The following is an 18,184-nucleotide window of genomic DNA, read 5'->3' on the forward strand; positions in this document are numbered from 1 at the left end:
GTCACGACGGTCGGCCCGATGCTGCCGGGTGAGGCGCTGGCCTCCGTGTGCCGGGCCTGCGCGCACCCTGTGTCTGGAAGCGGGAGTTTCCCAGGAGCGGGAAGAGCAGCAGTGGCAGGGTCAGTGGGGGTTGGGGGCAGGGCGCAGCTCCGGAGCCCGAGCCGCCTCGCTGGGGCTCCTGCCCTTGGTGTCCAGGCCAGCTGGGGAAAGCACGCCGCTTCCTGGGGGGCAGAGCTGCGTCAGGCCACTGTGGCACCCACCCCCGGAAGGAGGGGTATCTTCCAGGTCTGACGCCACCCCCACCAGCCGTTCCCGCCACCCTGTGCCCTTCTGGGGGTGCCTCCCACCTCCTCACAACCAGTCAAGCATGAACCTCAGGTACGGAGTGGCCCTAGACCCAGCAACAGGCACGGACAGGGCTCCCCTCCACCCCCCACACTCCCCACCCCCACACACACGGTGCCCGCACCTGGCTTGCGGTGACAACACACCTCGTCCCAGGTGTAGTCAGCAGGACTCACGGGCTGCGTGACCCATGGGTCATCCCACAGCTTCTCCAGGGTGGTGCGCTGCTCGGGCTGCGGCTGCAGCAGGCCTGAGACCACACTCATGAGCTCTGGGGACACAGACACCCGTGGGCCCGAAGTGGGAAAGCTGTGCCCCGCCACGGTGCCTCTCCGGGGCTCAGGCAGGGGTTCCAGGCAGGTCCCCCAGGAGGGAGCCCAAACCAAGAAGCACATCAGGCTTCTGGGGGGCCCGGATGCCAGCCTTGTGCCCCGAATCTTCTGGGGGCAACCCCGATGCTGAAAGGTGATCAAGGCTAGATGTGACCCTGGGCTCTCAGTCCAGGCCTTGTGAGAAAGCCAAGAGCACCCCGCCCTCCCCGCAACACACCCCTGGGCCGAGAAGCCTCTCGTTCATGCCCAGTTGCAGGCTTTGGGGACAGCCCAAGCCAGACTTGCCCCCTCACAGCCCTACCCATTGTGTCACCGAGTAGGCCTGCACCAGGTCCCTAGGGGGCCCCAAACTAAGCCAATCCTTTCCCACCCTACCAGGCCAGCTCTTGGGTTGCTGTCGGGGTATGACAGAAACCCCAGACTTCCTAGCGAGCCCCTGGAGGATGAGACTGGGAGCCAGGCTCAGAAGGGGCTTGTGGGCCAAAGGAACACCCAGAAAACTAGAGCCCCCAACGCTCTCACGTTCATGCCACGGTGCAGACGGAGAAAGGAAAAGGGGGCACTGAGGGGCTCACCTTCTGACACAACATACGGGGGGTTCAGCACCGCTTCCACAGTCTCCTCCAGCTCACAGAAAGGGTTCTCCTCAAAGACCAGCGTGTACAGTGTGACGCCCAGTGTCCACATCTCCAGCTCAGGTCCCCTGTAACTGCCGGGAGGCGGGAGCTGTCACCGAGCGAGCCAGTGAGACTCTCCATGCCCCCTGTCCAGACATCCCACGAGGTCTGGTCACACTGGGGTGCCAGAAGAAGAGAAAAACCTGGCACCCAGGCAGCCAGAGACATGGTAGCTCAGGGCCACAGCAGTGATGGGAGTGCAGCCAGCTCAAGAGGGTAGAGCAGAGATTTGGAAGGGGTGTCAGAGTAGGGGGAGGCAGAGAGCAGAGCAGGGCCTGAGGGGCTAGAGTCTTGGGCAATCCAGAGCTAAGAGGGTGAGGGAGGGTGAGGGAGTTGGGGCGAGGTGACACCAGTCAGCACTGGAAGAGGCAAAGGCGGGGAGAGCACCTGCAAAGGGGGAGCAGATCACGTGCAGGGGGAGAAGCGGGGAACAGGCCAGATGCAGGGGGAGATGCAGAGGGAGTAGGTCACATGTGGGGGGGTGGGGGGACCCACTGGGAGGAACCACAGGGCCACCACCAGGCCCACTAGCCAGGCACCGCCCTGACAGCACATGGGAGCAGCATGCTAATCAGTGAGGCAGCCTAGTGTGAGAGACCCAACGTCATGAATCCAGGGCTGGGGCTGGAGACAACCACGACAGAAAATAGCCCAGTGGGCGAGACTGAGCTAGAGGAGCAGGTGCCACCCCAAGCCTGGCAGCCAGGGTCTGGGCAAGCAAGGAGGGAGCAGGGGCTCCCCTGAGCCACCTGGAAGCACCTGGGGACAGCAGAGCCCCAGCAAGCCCTTGGGGCTGCCCCAGCCAGGTCCAAGAGCCCCTTGCGGGCACGTGGAGCAGGCAGGGGTCATAGGACAGAGCTTCCCACCACCCTCTGCCCACTTTCCCCCAGATGTCAACTATGACAGAGGAACTCGCGTGATCTGGACCCGGACATCCTGGTCACAGGCATTTAAGGCACAGCAGCTGGGCCAAGAATGGTCCCACACGGCCCCCACAGCTGGCAGCCCCTGGCACCTGGGCCTGGAAGTGGGCAGAGGGCCCTGTGCAGCGGCATCCCTGCAGAGAGAGAGACACTGGGACCCCAAATGGAAGTCCGGCACGCTCCATCTCCAGTGGTGGCTCCGCAGCAACAAGATTGTCTCAAGTGGGGTCCAGACACTGACCAGTGCCAACAGACAGCTCCTTGCCACCCACCTCAGCTTCACTGCCTCGTCTCTCAGCCTCTCCTTAACTTTGTGTTAGGCCTACTGGGGGTCTACTCCCACTTTGGGGGCCACTCCCAACAGTGCCTAGGGACTCCCTGGGATCAAAGCTACTTCCCCAGCCCACGTTCCTTCCCTTCACCACTATGGGGGCCACTCCTGGGAAACCAGCGATCAGACCTGGAGGCTTGCACTTGCCAGGCTGACTGCCACATGAACCCCCTGAGATGGCAAAGGTGGGGACACACATCTGTGCCCAGGCCTACCCCTCACCCAGTTTCACTTGCAGGTCGGCCACTGCTTCTTCTCCAGACACTGTCTTTCCCCTAGACCTGGTGATGAAGGCCCTGAGTGACCCACCCTGCCCCACCAAGCCAAGCGAGAGGCCACATGCGCACTACATACGGGTTTCCCATGAGCACCTCGGGGGCGCAGTACTCGATGGTCCCGCAGAAGGTGTAGAAGAGCTTGTCCTTTTCCAAGTAGGCGGCAGAGCCGAAGTCGATGAGCTTGATGGTAAAGTCCTCTGCGATGACGATATTCTCGTCCTTGATGTCACGGTGGAGGATGTTCTGAGAGCGCAGGTAGCACACAGCTGCCACCAGCTAAAGGCCACCAAGAGTAGCCGCCCAGTCAGGGCACAGAGAAGTACAAAACCCTGCGCTATTCGGCTCAGGACACGGTGGTACCAGGCTGTGCAGCTGCCGCGCAAACGGATACTGGGGCCAGGCTGGAGGCACCAGCAAGACCCAGCACAACCCCAGGCACCTGGTTTGCACCCCTCACAGGCCCGCTCAACCCCAGGACCGTTTCCTGACACAGGGCTCAGGTTCCAGACCCACAGGCCTGCACGCAGCTGACCACTCTCACCTGTCGGAAGATGTAACTTGCCAGAGGCTCATCCAGGTTGGGGTGCTGATCAATAAAGGCAAACAGGTCGAGGCCAGAGCCGTGCTTCTCCATGACTAGCTGGAAGAAGCCCTGGTTCTCGAAAACATCCAGCACCTGGAAGAGGGAGCCAGGGCCTCTCTGCTGCGCCTGCTGACGCCACGTGCCGGGGAGCAGTGTGGGCAACGAGCACGCGGCCTCCCACCTGGATTATGTTGGGGTGCTGCAGCCTGGACAGAATTGCGATCTCCAAGGTGACTCTCCCGAGCGTGGGGTCCTCCACCCAGCAGTCCTCCAGCACCTTCTCCTTCTTGATGAACTTCACCACCACCTGCAAGGATGGCAGAGCTGCGGGACCCAGCCTACACTACACAGGGGCCTAGACTCACAGCCATGGCGCACAAACCTTCCTGTTCACCTGCCCCAACCAGGGATGCAAAACCTCAAACCCAGGTGTGCACACACAGACCCGGAGATGGGAGCACGTGTACAGGTACACGGAACCACGAGACAGGAGCACATGCACACACGGACCCAGGAGATGGGAACACGTGCACACATGGACCCAGGAGATGAGAGCACGTGTACATGGAGCCAGGAGATGGGAACACTTGCACACAGACCCAGGAGATGGGAGCACATGTACAGGTACACGGAACCACGAGACAGGAGCACGTGCACACACGGACCCAGAAGATGGGAACACATGCACACGTGGACCCAGGAGATGAGAGCACGTGTACATGGAGCCAGGAGATAGGAACACTGCACACATAGACCCAGGAGATGGGAGCATGTGTTTACACAGACCCATGAGATGGGAGCACGTGCACACACAGACCCAAGAGATGGGAGCTATCAGATGCAGGAAACAGAAGCATGCTCCAATGTTGATAACCCGTTTGAGAGTGTGGGCTGCAGACCTCCAGTTCCAGAACTTACTGCAAAGCCACAGCACCAGACAGTGTGGGCCTTAGAGGGCCAAACAGATCCGTGAGACAGACTTGAAGTGCAGGAACAAACCATTCTTCAATAACCAATTCTGGTTTTCTCCTACAGTGCCAGGAATTGAACCAGAATCTTACGGGTACAAAGCATGTGCTCTACCACCAAGGCATCGGTGGCCCTTCCCTCCGGTGTGCACCCTCCCAAGCAGTGTTCAGGGCTCTAGAAGCATTTCTGGCTGTACAGCCTGACCATTTAGTACTCAGGCCCAGTGACGCTTGGTCTGTGAGGCCACACCAGGATGCTTAGGCTCAGGCTCCATGCCTGCAAGGCACCCTTCACGCTGTCATCCCATGAACCTCACCACACCCCCAGTATTATTTGTGGTGCTGGGAACTGAAGCAAAGTACTCACACAATAAAGGCGTGCATGGCCACTGAGTTCACATCAACTGATTATCGATAAGGCTGCCTGACACCATCATTGGATAAAGAACAATAGCAGGGGCCACTGGACACCCACTCACAGAAGAAGGAAGCAAGCGAGGCAGTAACTGTGACCAAGGTTGGGAATGCAGCTCCCCTGTCAACATCTACATTAGCTGCAATCGGTTTCTTAGAAAGAATGAAGCTAGAGCCCTGCCTCACACCACACACAAGCAAACCCAAAACAAGGGGCTCTGAGCCACTGAATACAAAAACCAAAACCAGTAATAATGGGAACAAAACTCTTGAAACCCTGCTGCTACAGAGAGAAAAACACCAAAGCACAAATGACAAAAGAGTAGGTAAACTGGAATCCCTCAAAATTTTAAATTTTGGGACTGGAGCAATAGCACAGCGGGTAGGGTGTTTGCCTTGCATGCAGCCAACCCGGGTTTGACTCCCAGCATCCCATATGGTCTCCTGAGCACTGCCTGGGGTAATTCCTGAATGCAATGCAGAGCCAGGAGTGACTCCTGTGGATCGCCGGATGTGACCCAATAAGGAAAAAAAAAAACCAAAAAACTCCACCTAAAGAAGTTGCAATCTACTACCTTTTTTTTGGAGGGGCATGGGGCTTGGGGCCACACCCTGCACAGTGCAGGGGAGATCCTGGCTTTGTGCTCAGGTGTGACCCCTGGTAGTACTCAGGGACCATATGTAGTGCCTGGGCACATACTTAGAAATGAAATGCCTTACTTCTCAGTAACACAGAGAGACAGTGAAACAAGAAAGGGCCAGAGTGACAGTACGGCAGGTAGGACACGTGCCTTGCACGTGACCAACAAGGGATTGATACTTGGCATCCCATATGGTCCCCAAGTCTGCTAGGGGTGATCCCTGAGCATAGAGCCAACCCCCAGCACTGCCAGGTGTGGTCCAAAAACAAAAAAAAAAAGCAAAAGCAAAAATAAAATATAAACAGAAACCTATTAGTGGCAATCAGGGAACACCAAGGGGGGAAAGATGTTTAAAACATCAAATGCATATGTCAGAAAAGAGAAAAGGGTGTTTTTTTTCTTTTTGGGTCACACCCGGCGATGCACAGGGGTTACTCTTGGCTCTGTACTCAGGAATCACCCCTGGCGGTGCTCAGGGGACCATATGGGATGCTGGGAATCAAACCTGGGTCAGCCGCGTGCAAGGCAAATGCCCTACTTGCTGTGCTATCGCTACAGCCTCCGAGAGAAAAGGTTTTTTTTTTTAAATGTGTTCCATTAGGAAAAAGCAAAGGGTCAGAGATGTGACTCGGTGGCAGAGCAGTTGTTTGCAGGAAGGAAGGAAGGAAGGAAGGAAGGAAGGAAGGAAGGAAGGAAGGAAGGAAGGAAGGAAGGAAGGAAGGAAGGAAGGAAAGGAAAGGAAGGAAGATCAGTCTAGGAACGCAGTAGCTCTAAGGACAGGCTGTAACCCTGAAGCAGACCACCACTGTGGAGAACTGAGGAAACCAAAGTCTGGCTCCTAGGAGGGAAAGATCAACACAATGCATGTGCCTCCAGCTGAGAGATGAAGGGGAGGGAGAAGACCCGCCCACCAGGCGAGGACACACTGGGGGTCCTACAGGCTGGTCCATACAGTGTCCTGTGAGGACCGAGCAACTCAGATGAGACTGAGACACCCGAAGCCCAGCAAGGGAGCAAATGCCTTACCCAGTGCCAGCACCCACATATGTACCACAAGCTAGAAACCCCCAGACTCACTCAGAACAGACAGAGAAGAAGGCAGAGAGCTGATGAGTGATCCCTGTTGGCTCTGGCTAGGGAGAGCCAGGTCAGCTGGGGAGCTCGGTGGGCAGCACGCTGGGCCCACGCTCTGGCTCCACAGCTCAGCCACTCCCACCTCAACCGGACAGAGAGCATAGAAATCCCCGTGCGAACACCACAAAGGGAGGCCAGCAGCACACAAGGAGCAGCCTGGCACCAGGACCAGCCTTAACAGAGCTCATAGATGGGGCTCAAACACTCACACGCCAAGGAAACACTGCAGGGAAGTGCTGGCGTGGCGCTTCAGCCCAGGACTTTACAGCCATGATATGTAAAGCTCCGGGAGAACTCCAGAGGGAGAAAACATCCAATTCCATCAAAAAACGGGGAGAGGAGATCGGCAGAGACTTCCCCCAAAGAAACACAAAAGGCCGGGAGTATGGTGCCACCAGCAGGTCAACCTGTACCCGCGGGGAGAGTGCATCAGCAGCCTATCAGGCTTCCCGAAACAGCATTGCCACTGGGCCTTTGGCCGGACCCCAACAACTTGGGACCAAGTTTCCCAAGAAATTAAACGGTCAAAAGTTACGTATGTGGGAGCCATGCCCACAAGCCACCTCCAGCTCAGCTACACAAGTTCATTTACCGGCCTTATTTCAGAGACCCATAAATACATCTCAAAAGAGATCAAAAGCTGCAGTTAATCTCTGACCCATGCATGGCTGAACAGACCAGGGTAAATTGGAGGAGGGCAAGTCAGCCTGCCTGGTGCCCATCCAAGCAAAAGCCCCGGAAGCCACTTGCTTCCACAATCCAAAATCACTGCCTCAGCCCAAGTCTAACTCCACCATCTCAGGATGGACATCACCAAAATATATATAATCTGCTGAAAATTCTGATGTAAAGATTTTGTGACTGAAATCTCTAGGCTTTCTCGTGGTCAGGATGAGCTACCTCCCCCCACCTCCCTGTACTTCCAGAAGCCTCACCAGTTCATCCAAACCCCAAAGCTGCCACCCAGTTAAAAAGCTACTCCAGCCTTACTGTCTCAATAAAAATACTGAATGCCCTGAACAAACACGATGACCTCTTAATACCTGTATCACAAACCATAATGCACAAAAGGCAAAGGAGAGAGAGAGAGCAAGAAGGAAAGTGCCTCCCATGGAGGCAGGTTGGGGCTGGGGGTAAGATATTGGGGGATGGTGGGAGGGAAACGGGAACACTGGTGGTGGGAAATGTACACTGGTGGAGAGGTGGGTGCTGGATCACTGTATGACTGAACCCAAATTATGAACAGCTTTGTAATGGTCACTCTCACAGATATTCAATTAAAAAAATTTTTTAAAAAAAGTAATGGGGGGGGGGACTGGAGTGATAGCACAGCGGGTAGGGCATTTGCCTTGCATGCAGCCGACCCAGATTCGATTCCCAGCATCCCATATGGTCCCCTGAGCACGGCCAGGGGTACTTCCTGAGTACAGAGCCAGGAGTGACCACTGAGCATCGCTGGGTGTGACCCAAAAAGCAAAAAAAAAAAAAAAAAAGTAATGTGGAATTCATGCTTAATCAGTGACTGAATAAATAGTAGTACTCCTACATTAAAAAATTTAAATTTTTTTAGGGGCTGGAGAGATAGCACAGCGGGTAGGGCGTTTGCCTTGCACGCGGCCGACCCGGGTTCAAATCCCAGCATCCCATATGGTCCCCTGAGCATGGCCAGGGGTGATTCCTGAGTGCAGAGCCAGGAGTAACCCCTGTGCATTGCCAGGTGTGACCCAAAAAGCAAAAACAAAAAAAAAATTTTTAAATTTTTTTAAATTAAAAAGAAAAACATAAACGGCCAACAGGCATATAAAGAAGTGCTCTGCATCACTCATCACCAGGGTGATGCAAACCAAAACAAGGTGCTGAGAGAATACAAAGACAGTCTACAGAATGGGAAAGGATATTCACCCAATACCCATCCGATAAAGGATTGATATCAAGAGTATACAAAGCACCGGTTGAACTCTACAAGAAGAAAACATCCAACCCCATCAGAAAATGGGCCGAAGAAATGAACAGAAACTTTTCCAAGAAAGAGATACGAATGGCCAAAAGGCACATGAAAAAATGCTCTACATCACTAATCATGAGAGAGATGCAGATCAAAACAACCATGAGATACTACCTCACACCACAGAGACTAGCACACATCCAAAAGAACAAAAGCAACCGCTGTTGGAGAGGATGTGGAGAGAAAGAGACCCTCCTACACTGCTGGTGGGAATGCCGACTGGTCCAGCCCCTTTGGAAAACAATATGGACGATTCTCAAAAAATTAGAAATTGAGCTTCCATTTGACCTAGCAATACCACTTCTGGGAATATATCCTGGAGAAACAAAAAAGTATAGTCGAAATGACATCTGCACTTATATGTTCATCGCAGCACTGTTTATAATAGCCAGAATCTGGAAAAAACCTGAGTGCCCGAGAACAGATGACTGGTTAAAGAAACTTTGGTATATCTATACAATGGAATACTATGCAGCTGTTAGAAAAGATGAAGTCATGAACTTTGCATATAAGTGGATCAACATGGAAAGTATCATGCTAAGTGAAATGAGTCAGAAAGAGAGGGACAGATATAGAAAGATTGCACTCATCTGTGGAATATAAAATAACAGAGTAGGAGACTAATACCCAAGAATAGTAGTATATAATACCAGGAGGTTGGCTCCATAGCTTGGAAGCTGGCCTCACATGCTGGGAGAAAGTCATCCCAGATAGAGAGGGGAACACCAAGTAAAATGTGATTGGAGATCCTGCGCGGGGAGGGAGATGCGTGCTGAAAGTAGACTAGAGACTGAACACGATGGTCACTCAATACCCCTGTTGCAAACCACAACAACCAAAAGGAGATAGAGAGAACAAATTGGAATGCCCTGCCACAGAGGCGGGGTGGGGTGGGGGATGAGATGGGGGGGTGGGAGGGACACTGGGTTCATTGGTGGTGGAGAATGGACACTGGTGGAGGGATGGGCTCTTGAACATTGCATGAGGGAAAAACAAGCACGAAAAGGTGTGAATCTGTAACTGTACCCTCACTGTGACTCACTGTCACTGCCACTATTTGAGCGGGCACCAGTAACGTCTCTCACTAAGAGACTTACTGTTACTGTTTTTGGCATATCCAATATGCACCGGTAGCTTGCTAGGCTCTGCCGCGCGGGCTCGGCACTCTCGGAAGCTTGCCGGGCTCTCCGAGAGGGGCGGAGGAATCGAATTCGGGTTGGCCGCATGAAAGGTGAATGCCCAACCGCTGTGCTATTGCTCCAGCCCCAATTTAAATTAATTTGTTTAAAATCAATTGCGGGGGCTGGAGTGATAGCATAGCGGGTAGGGCGTTTGCCTTGCACGCGGCCGACCCAGGTTCAAATCCCAGCATTCCATATGGTCCCCTGAGCACCGCCAGGAGTAATTCCTGAGTGCAGAGCCAGGAGTAACCCCTGTGCATCGCCAGGTGTGACCCAAAAACCAAAAAAAAACCCAAAAAAACAAAAAAATAAAATCAATTGCAACTCTTAATTTAAAAAATTCAGCCCAGGGGCTGGAGAGATAGCACAGTGGGTAGGGCGTTTGCCTTGCACGCAGCTGACCCGGGTTCGAGTCCCAGCATCCCATATGGTCCCCTGAGCATGGCCAGGGGTAATTCCTGAGTGCGGAGCCAGGAGTAACCCCTGTGCATCGCCAGGTGTGACCCAAAAAGCAAAAAAAAAAAAAAAAAAAATTCAGCCCAGGGGGCCAGAGCGATAGCACAGCAGGTAGGGCGTTTGCCTTGCACGCGGCCGACCCGGGTTCGATCCCCAGCATCCCATATGGTCCCCCAAGCACTGCCAGGAGTAATTCCTGAGTGCAAAGCCAGGAGTAACCCCTGAGCATCGCTGGGTGTGACTCAAAAAGCAAAAAAAAAAAAAAAAAAAATTCAGCCCAGGGCCTGAGAGAAAGTATGCTTTCATGTGGAAGACCTAGACTGTTCAGTTAACTATGCGGTGGTCATTTATTGGTTAATAGTAGGATATATTCTAGCAAATTAATTGAAGGCCCAGCAATGCATAGTCCCTTAAGCACTGCCAGGAATGACCCTCAAGTACAGGGAGGGCACCCTCAAGGACTGCCAGGTGTGTTCCAAAGCTCTGTAGCTCAAAACACAATACCATAAAATAAAGTTTGCAGAGAGAGAGAGAGAGAGAGAGAGAGAGAAGCAGAGACAGAAAGACAGAGAGAAAGGTTAAATTTTTCCCCTTAAAAACAAGGGCTGTAGTGATAGTACAGTGGGTAGGGTGTTTGCCTTGTATGCAGCCAATGCAATCCAATACCCAGTATTCTATATGGTTCCCGGAACTGCCAGGAGTAACCCCTGAGCATCACTGGGTGTGGCACAAAATAACAAAATATGGAAGAGGTCATTGCATGCTTAAAACTCTACTATAACCAACTTTGTGAATAACGTTGTCTTAATAAAACTCATTTATACTGAACAATAGAAGACTTTGGTTATCCCCTATAACTAAAGCTACGAAGAAAACTGCCTACAGAAACTGTCCTTGATAAAAGTAGAAAGGTATGGCAATGAGGTAGTTAAGGGAATAAATATTCCATTGCATGAGGGAAAAACAAGCACAAAAAGGTATGACTCTGTAACTGTACCCTCACCGTGACTCACTAAAAAAAAAAAATTAATTAATTAAAAAAAAGGTGTTGAGAGATAACACAGCAGGAAGGGTACTCAGCTTGTACATGGCCAACCCGGGTTCAATCTCCAGTATCCCATATGGTCCCCTGAGCACCGCCAGGAGTAATTCCTGAGTGCAGAGCCAGGAGTAACCCCTGAGCATCGCCAGGCTTAATGGCTCTAGGGTGCAATCAAACTTCACACATTTTCCTTTGAGGAAACTTTTTTTCTTTTTGGGTCACACCCGGCCATGCACAGGGGTCACCTGTGCACAATTCCTGCACTCAGGAATTACCCCTAGCTGTGTTCAGGTGACCATATGGGATGCTGGGAATCGAATCCGGGTCGGCTGCATGCAAGGCAAACGCCCTACCCGCTGTGCTATCACTCTAGCCCCCATTTGAGGAAACTTTTTGGGATCATTTTTAGCACAATATTCATAACAAGCCATACATTATAAATTATTTAGGACCTGCTTTCAAGACAGGCTTGGGTGGTGGTGGGGAAATTCAAAATAATGGTGATAGGAAGGTGTTATGGTGGTGGGACTGATGTTGGAATACTGAATGTAATAAATTATTGTGAACTACTTTATAAAAATGTAATAAAACCGGGAGAAAAAAGAAAACTCCATAAGGGAATACAAATGCGCAATGTCAATATAAATAAGGAGCAGGAGGAAGCTCGGCACTGGGGCGAGGGTGGGGGGTAAGTCAGCCGAGGGAGACACTAGAGAAACCCAGGATGTCGGTGGAGGAGAATCGACGTGAGTGAAGGGATTACTGCTGGAACATTACATGCCTAAAACTTAATGCTGAACAACTCTATAATTTGCAGTGATTTGATTAAATCAAAAACAGAAGATAGGTGATGTGTCGTCCACTTGATCACAGGCTTCGAGGCCTCACGGGCAAGTGCAGTGCCAGCAAGGGCCATGGACACCCAGGCTGTCTGTTCCTGCCAGCGCCCATGCGCACGTGGACACAGCCCAGGGCAGCAAGAAGCAAGAGAGAGGGGACCCGTGAGGACACAGCAGGGGGGACGGGAAGGAGCCGATGCAGGTCAGAAAGGCCTGTCCCGTGCAAGGCCAGAGCTGGGAGGCCAGTGGCCACTAGCCAGACCCCTGAAACACCCAGTGCTGGGTAGCTGGAGATGACATCCCGACACAGCGAGGAGCACCTTTGGGGGCGGAGCAGGTGCGGATGGCCATCCTAGGGCCTCCGAGTGACACGGAGGGGAGGTGCCAGCCCCCGGCAGCTGCCACATGCCGAGCACGCACCTCCCTGTTCTCTGTCCTGTCCATCGCCGTCCACACGAAGCCGAAAGCGCCGCTGCCCAGGGGACTCAGGGTGCTGTACTTGAGGGCATACGGCCCCTCACAGGCCGCCAGGCACTCCAGCTCCGCAGCCCTGGGGGGCTCCTCGAACCACGGCGTGGTCTTCAGCGCCTGCGAGGGCAGGGGCGGCCCGGGGGCCAGCAAGTAGGGCCACGAGCTCCTGGCAGCCCGGGCTGCCTGCGACCGTCTCCTTGGCGGGCCCGCTGGTACGGCAGCGCTCAGCCTGCAGGCTGACCGCCCCAGCACAGGAACCCCCCGCCACTCCCACACGCACGGCGGGACCCACCTCGCCCAGGCCGGCCCCGGGCAGCTCGTCCTCGTGGGAGGAGCTGGGCAGGTTGGCCAGCAGCAGGCGGGTGTGGGTGGCCGAGTCAAGGCGCCCCTGCAGCAGACCCTTCACCAGCCAGCAGCAGAAGAGGGTGGCAGCACCGCGAAGCTCCACCCGCCGCACTTCAATCTGCACACCTGGGGGGGCAGGCGGTCCTGAGGGCTGCACACCCTCCAGCACACCCAGCCGCGGTGGGGGGGGGGGGCGCCAGGCACCGTCTGGAGTGGGGACGCCAGGGAGCAGCTGGACAGTGAGCGTCAGGGAGCAGCTGGGGGGGGGGCGTCAGGGAGCAGCTGGGGGGGCGTCAGGGAGCAGCTGGACGGAGGAGGGGTCAGGGAGCAGCTGGGGGGGAGTCAGGGAGCAGCTGGGGGGGAGTCAGGGAGCAGCTGGGGGGGCGTCAGGGAGCAGCTGGGGGGGGAGTCAGGGAGCAGCTGGGGGGAGAGTCAGGGAGCAGCTGGGGGGGCACCAGGGAGCAGCTGGGGGGGAATCAGGGAGCAGCTGTGGGGGGAGTCAGGGAGCAGCTGGGGGGGGATTCAGGGAGCAGCTGGCGGGGGGGGAGTCAGGGAGCAGCTGGGGGGGGTGTCAGGGAGCAGCTGGGGGGCGTCAGGGAGCAGCTGGGGGGCTGTGTGGCTCCAGTGGCCGGCATCGGCAGGAGCAAGAGGACACTCGGGAGGGAAGGAGTCGGGGCGTGGGCAGCAAGGCTCTCTGACACGCGTGCATGTGCCCCCATGGCTCCCCGGCATGGCTGGGAGCTGGGCGCTCTCCTTGCCACGGGCTGCGCCAGCCAGGGGCTCCCGCACCTCCTGCAGGGCTGAGCAAACCAAAAGCAGAGCAGACCCAGGCCCCAAGCACCGCTGGGAGCCAGCCCCTCCCCGCCCCAGCCCTCCCCCAGGCGGACTAGACGGGGCCCACCCACAGCACCCGGCCCCGAGCCCCCCCACCCCCCCCGGGCCTACGCACTCAGCTGGGAGCCGTCTCGGTGGTAGCAGCTCCCCGAGAAGGTGCCCTCCAGGATCTCAGGCAGCGGGGTGGTCACTGACGTGCTGGCCCTTCTCACTGGCGTGGAGGTGACCTGGATGTTCAGGCGGGGCTGCTCGCAGGGGCCCTCATCCCTGGCAGCGGCCCCCCCGCCAAGCGCCAGGCAGCTCTCGCCAAAGCGCCGGCCCTCCCGCAGGTGCACAGTGGTGCTGGTCAGCAGCAGGTCATGGCCACTGGGGGGCGAGGGGGTCATCGCAGGGCAGGGCACCGCACAGCAGCCAGAGGTACCTGCCGCCCAGCTGCCCCAGAGCACGTCCCGGAGGCCCCAGGGGCAGGGGCTGGCGGGCGCCCCGGGCAGGTCAGTGGCCAGCGCGTAGCAGGCCGAGGAGCTGCCCGCCCGCCGGCACAGCTGCTCCGGGCTCCCAGGGGCCCACGGTGCCTCTGCAGCCCGGCAGGGGCCCCCGGGGGCCAGCGCCAGGCACGACAGCCGCTCCTTGATGAGGCAGGCCTGCAGCTCCTCCCGGGCGGCCCTCCTCTCCGCCCACTGCTCCCAGGCACCGCAGCCATGGCCGCCGTGCGGGCCCCCTGGCCCCGCTTCCTGGTACAGGGCATCCTCGTCACCAAGGGGGCGTCTCTGCTCTGCTGGGATCGTCCCAGACTCATCACAGGAAGCAAGTGGCTCCGTGTCCACTGCACCAGGCCTGCGGCCTCCCAGGAGGCCCTGCCCGAGGCTCTCTTCCGTCACACATTCATCTTTCCCCAAGACACCGTCCTGCTGCTTCTCAGGCAACGACGGTGCCGCCAGGGCTGCTGGACTCCCTTCTGGAAGGTTCTGTGGGTCCTGGAACTCATCACTCTGGGCTGCCAAATACCCTTCTGGAGGCATCTGCTGTTTCTCAGGCAAGGATGGCGCACTCTGCACTGCTGGGTTCCCTTCTGGAATGTTCCTCTGGTTCTCAGGCGATGGTGGATCCCCATCCTGGGACGAGAGGCTCCCTTCTGGGGCACTGTCTACCCTGAGGGGTGTGATATGGACAACACATTATGGAAGAACTGCAGAGTCAAAGGCAGAGATGTCAGCAGGGCACCGCACCACATGCCGGGCAGAAGGCTAGAGCCTGCGACCACGTGAGAAGTAAAGCGACAGCTCTCATGCACCCTGCAGGGAGACCCAGCCAGCTTGTACCCCACGGTGGGGAGAGGCAGGTTATTGGAGGGTTCAGAGAAAACCACTTGGGCAACTGGGGAGAGAAATCACTGACAGCCGAGAGCAGCTGAAGGCCTTGGGAGCAGACAGTGGGTTCAGACCGAAGAAGGGACACAGGACCGGCCCTCCTGGACAGGCTTATTGATGCAACTTTCCAGACTCACAGATGATCCCCACAGGGACAGTATCAGGGGACAACTGGATGGGGACAGCGCTCCACAGGGCATAGTTTCACAGGAACAGAGTCCCACAGGACAGGGTTCCACAGGACAGAGTTCACAGGACAGAGTCCCACAGGACAGAGCTCCATGGGACAGAGTTCCACAGGACAGAGTCCCACAGGATGGAGTCCCACAGGACAGAGTCCCACAGGATGGAGTCCCACAGGACAGAGTCCCACAGGACAGAGCTCCATGGGACTGAGTCCCACAGGACAGAGTCCCACAGGACAGAGTTCCACAGGACAGAGGTCCACAGGATGGAGTCCCACAGGACAGAGCTCCACGGGACAGAGTTCCACGGGACAGAGTCCCACAGGACAGAGGTCCACAGGATGGAGTACCACAGGACAGAGTCCCACAGGACAGAGTTCCACAGGACAGAGGTCCACAGGATGGAGTCCCACAGGACAGAGCTCCATGGGACAGAGTTCCACGGGACAGAGTCCCACAGGACAGAGGTCCACAGGATGGAGTCCCACAGGACAGAGTCCCACAGGACAGAGTTCCACAGGACAGAGGTCCACAGGATGGAGTCCCACAGGACAGAATCCCACGGGACAGAGTCCCACAGGACAGAGCTCCATGGGACAGAGTTCCACGGGACAGAGCTCCACGGGACAGAGTCCCACAGGACAGAGCTTCACAGGACAGAGTTCCACAGGACAGAGCTCCACAGGACAGAGTCCCACGGGACAGAGTCCCACAGGACAGAGCTCCATGGGACAGAGTTCCACGGGACAGAGCTCCACGGGACAGAGTCCCACAGGACAGAGCTTCACAGGACAGAGTTCCACAGGACAGAGCTCCACAGGACAGAGTCCCACAGGACAGAGTTCCACGGGACAGAGGTCCATGGGACAGAGTTCCACAGGATAGAGTTCCACAGGACAGAGGTCCACAGGACAGAGTCCCACAGGACAGAGTTCCCCGGGGACAGAGCTCCACAGGGACAGAGTTCCGCGGGGACAGAGCTCCACGGGGACAGAGTTCCATGGGGACAGGCTCCTGGGAAAGACCACTACCTGACCATTGCTGAACACCAACAGAGACCTGTCGCGTCACCCTCCTCAATCCACCAAAATCAGCATCAGAGGGACACGATGGTGCAGGGGAAGCTGGTGGCGAGGGCCGTGGTGCTGCCCAGGGAGCTCTGTGTCTAAAGCCATGGCACGGAAGTGCTACAGGTCGCTGTCCCGAGTCTGCACAGGCGCCATGAGCACATTACACTTAGTCACGAGCAGCGAGAGCCACTGGTCAGGACCAGAAGCACACACAGCCGTGCCCAGGGGACATTCTCGGAAGCCAGTGCTGCTGGCGGTGTGTGGGCTGGGAGTCGGAGATGCAGCCCAGGCCCACGACCAGGAAGGTCCCACACTAAGCCCAGGCCCGGCCAGCAGCCTGGTCTCCTGAGCACTTGCAGGAACAAGCTCTGGGCACAGAGCCTCACGCTGACCACATGGTGCACGTCAAGGATAGTTCAGAGCAGCCGGCGGAAATAGTGCCACGAGGGTCAGGAAGTGCCCAGAACACGGGGGGGGAGGGGGTGTTCCAGAGGCATGAGCCCTGGCACTGAGCAGAGGACGGCGCTGACACCCTCAGACGAAGCCCAGACTGACACCCACCTGGAAGCAAGCAGAGGCGAGCCAGACGCAGGGAGGCGGCCCCCAGGGTCCATGTGGGTGCGAGACCCTGTCCGGGCCTCCTGGCCACTCCACAGCCAAGCCGCATCTGCCGGCAGCGTGGGCTCGCTGGCAGGCTGGGTCCCGTCTCTCGGACCTCCAAGAGAACAAACAGCCCCCTTGCAGCACAGTGGGCGGCGGGCCCTCCCAGCTGGCCTGCCCGTCTGCCCCTGCGCCCACAGCTCCCAGGACTCCCCCCAGGGGGCCCCCACCCGGCCACAGAGCACGAGGGAGTCTGGGTGCAGTGGACTGGACGCAGTTCTGGCTTCAGAACGCTGAAGCACTCCTCAGCTCCACGGCAGGGACCGACCAGACCAGCACAGACCCCGGGGAGGCTGCCCGCCCCGCCCCCCAGCGCTGCCCCCACCAGTGACCCGTCTGGCGGGGCACAGCAGTGGGCAATCTGTGGGCGTGTGGGGATACAGGGGCAAGGGGGGATGGGGGCAGCAAGAACCATGCGTGGGTCGTGTGGGTACAGGGGTGAGACTTACACAGAGGTGAAGAACCATGTGTTGGCATGTGGGGGCATGAGGAGCCCTGAGGGGCCTGTGGGGGCGTGTGGGCACATGAGGAGCCCTGAGGGGCCTGTGATCTGAGAAGACACGTGGAACATGTCGGGGACCGGGGACCAACCCAGCCAGGAGGCGGCTGCTCTCACCCTGGGCCTGGTCCTCCAGGCCCCAGGCCTGCTGCGGCTCCCCTCCCAGCCCAGGCCCATTCTGGCTGCCAGGCTGCACGGTGCTGGCCAGGTCCAGTGGGGGCCAGGAGCTGTCGCACGGGAAGTCCATGTAGCGGTAGAAATCCGGAATCAGGAAAGTAATGTTCTAGAAAACATAGCCGCGTTTCAGAGCCCCAGAGGCCCACCCACCCTGCCCCCTGGCACAGGCTGGCCGACTCCCCCTCAGGAAGGCAAGGGGCACGGGGCCATCAGACAGCACACACCAACCCGCGTCACTCCCCGGCACCCCACAGGGTCCCGAGCCCCGCAGAGAAGGATTCCTGAGCAGTCACGCAAGCCACCGCGTGCACCTCAGCTGTCCGGGCGATGGGCACCCTGCCAGCGCTGTGCCACTCCGGGCAGCGGGCACCACTGCCCTGCACTCGGCCTTTCTGTGGACCCCAGGGGTCCGGCAGATGAGGCTGCA

General features: G+C 57.1%; 1 protein-coding gene across 2 annotated transcripts in view; it reads right to left on the bottom strand.

Moving 5' to 3' along the window:
- PASK (PAS domain containing serine/threonine kinase) overlaps window positions 1–18,184 on the bottom strand; it is a 26,163-nt gene continuing 7,979 nt past the window's right edge. The window contains exons 8-18 of one of the 2 annotated variants that reach the window (XM_055122097.1): window positions 17,698–17,863; window positions 16,983–17,136; window positions 13,915–14,948; window positions 12,913–13,091; window positions 12,570–12,737; window positions 3,651–3,776; window positions 3,428–3,562; window positions 2,963–3,162; window positions 1,253–1,386; window positions 470–616; window positions 1–221 (exon numbers count right to left, since the gene is read on the bottom strand). In XM_055122097.1, coding sequence (XP_054978072.1) covers window positions 121–221; window positions 470–616; window positions 1,253–1,386; window positions 2,963–3,162; window positions 3,428–3,562; window positions 3,651–3,776; window positions 12,570–12,737; window positions 12,913–13,091; window positions 13,915–14,948; window positions 16,983–17,136; window positions 17,698–17,863 — 2,544 coding nt within the window. In that variant the 3' untranslated portion in view covers window positions 1–120. The other variant, XM_055122098.1, reaches the window with a different exon arrangement.

The sequence above is a fragment of the Sorex araneus genome, chromosome X (genome assembly GCF_027595985.1).
Source record: "Sorex araneus isolate mSorAra2 chromosome X, mSorAra2.pri, whole genome shotgun sequence".
Lineage (NCBI taxonomy): Eukaryota > Metazoa > Chordata > Mammalia > Eulipotyphla > Soricidae > Sorex > Sorex araneus.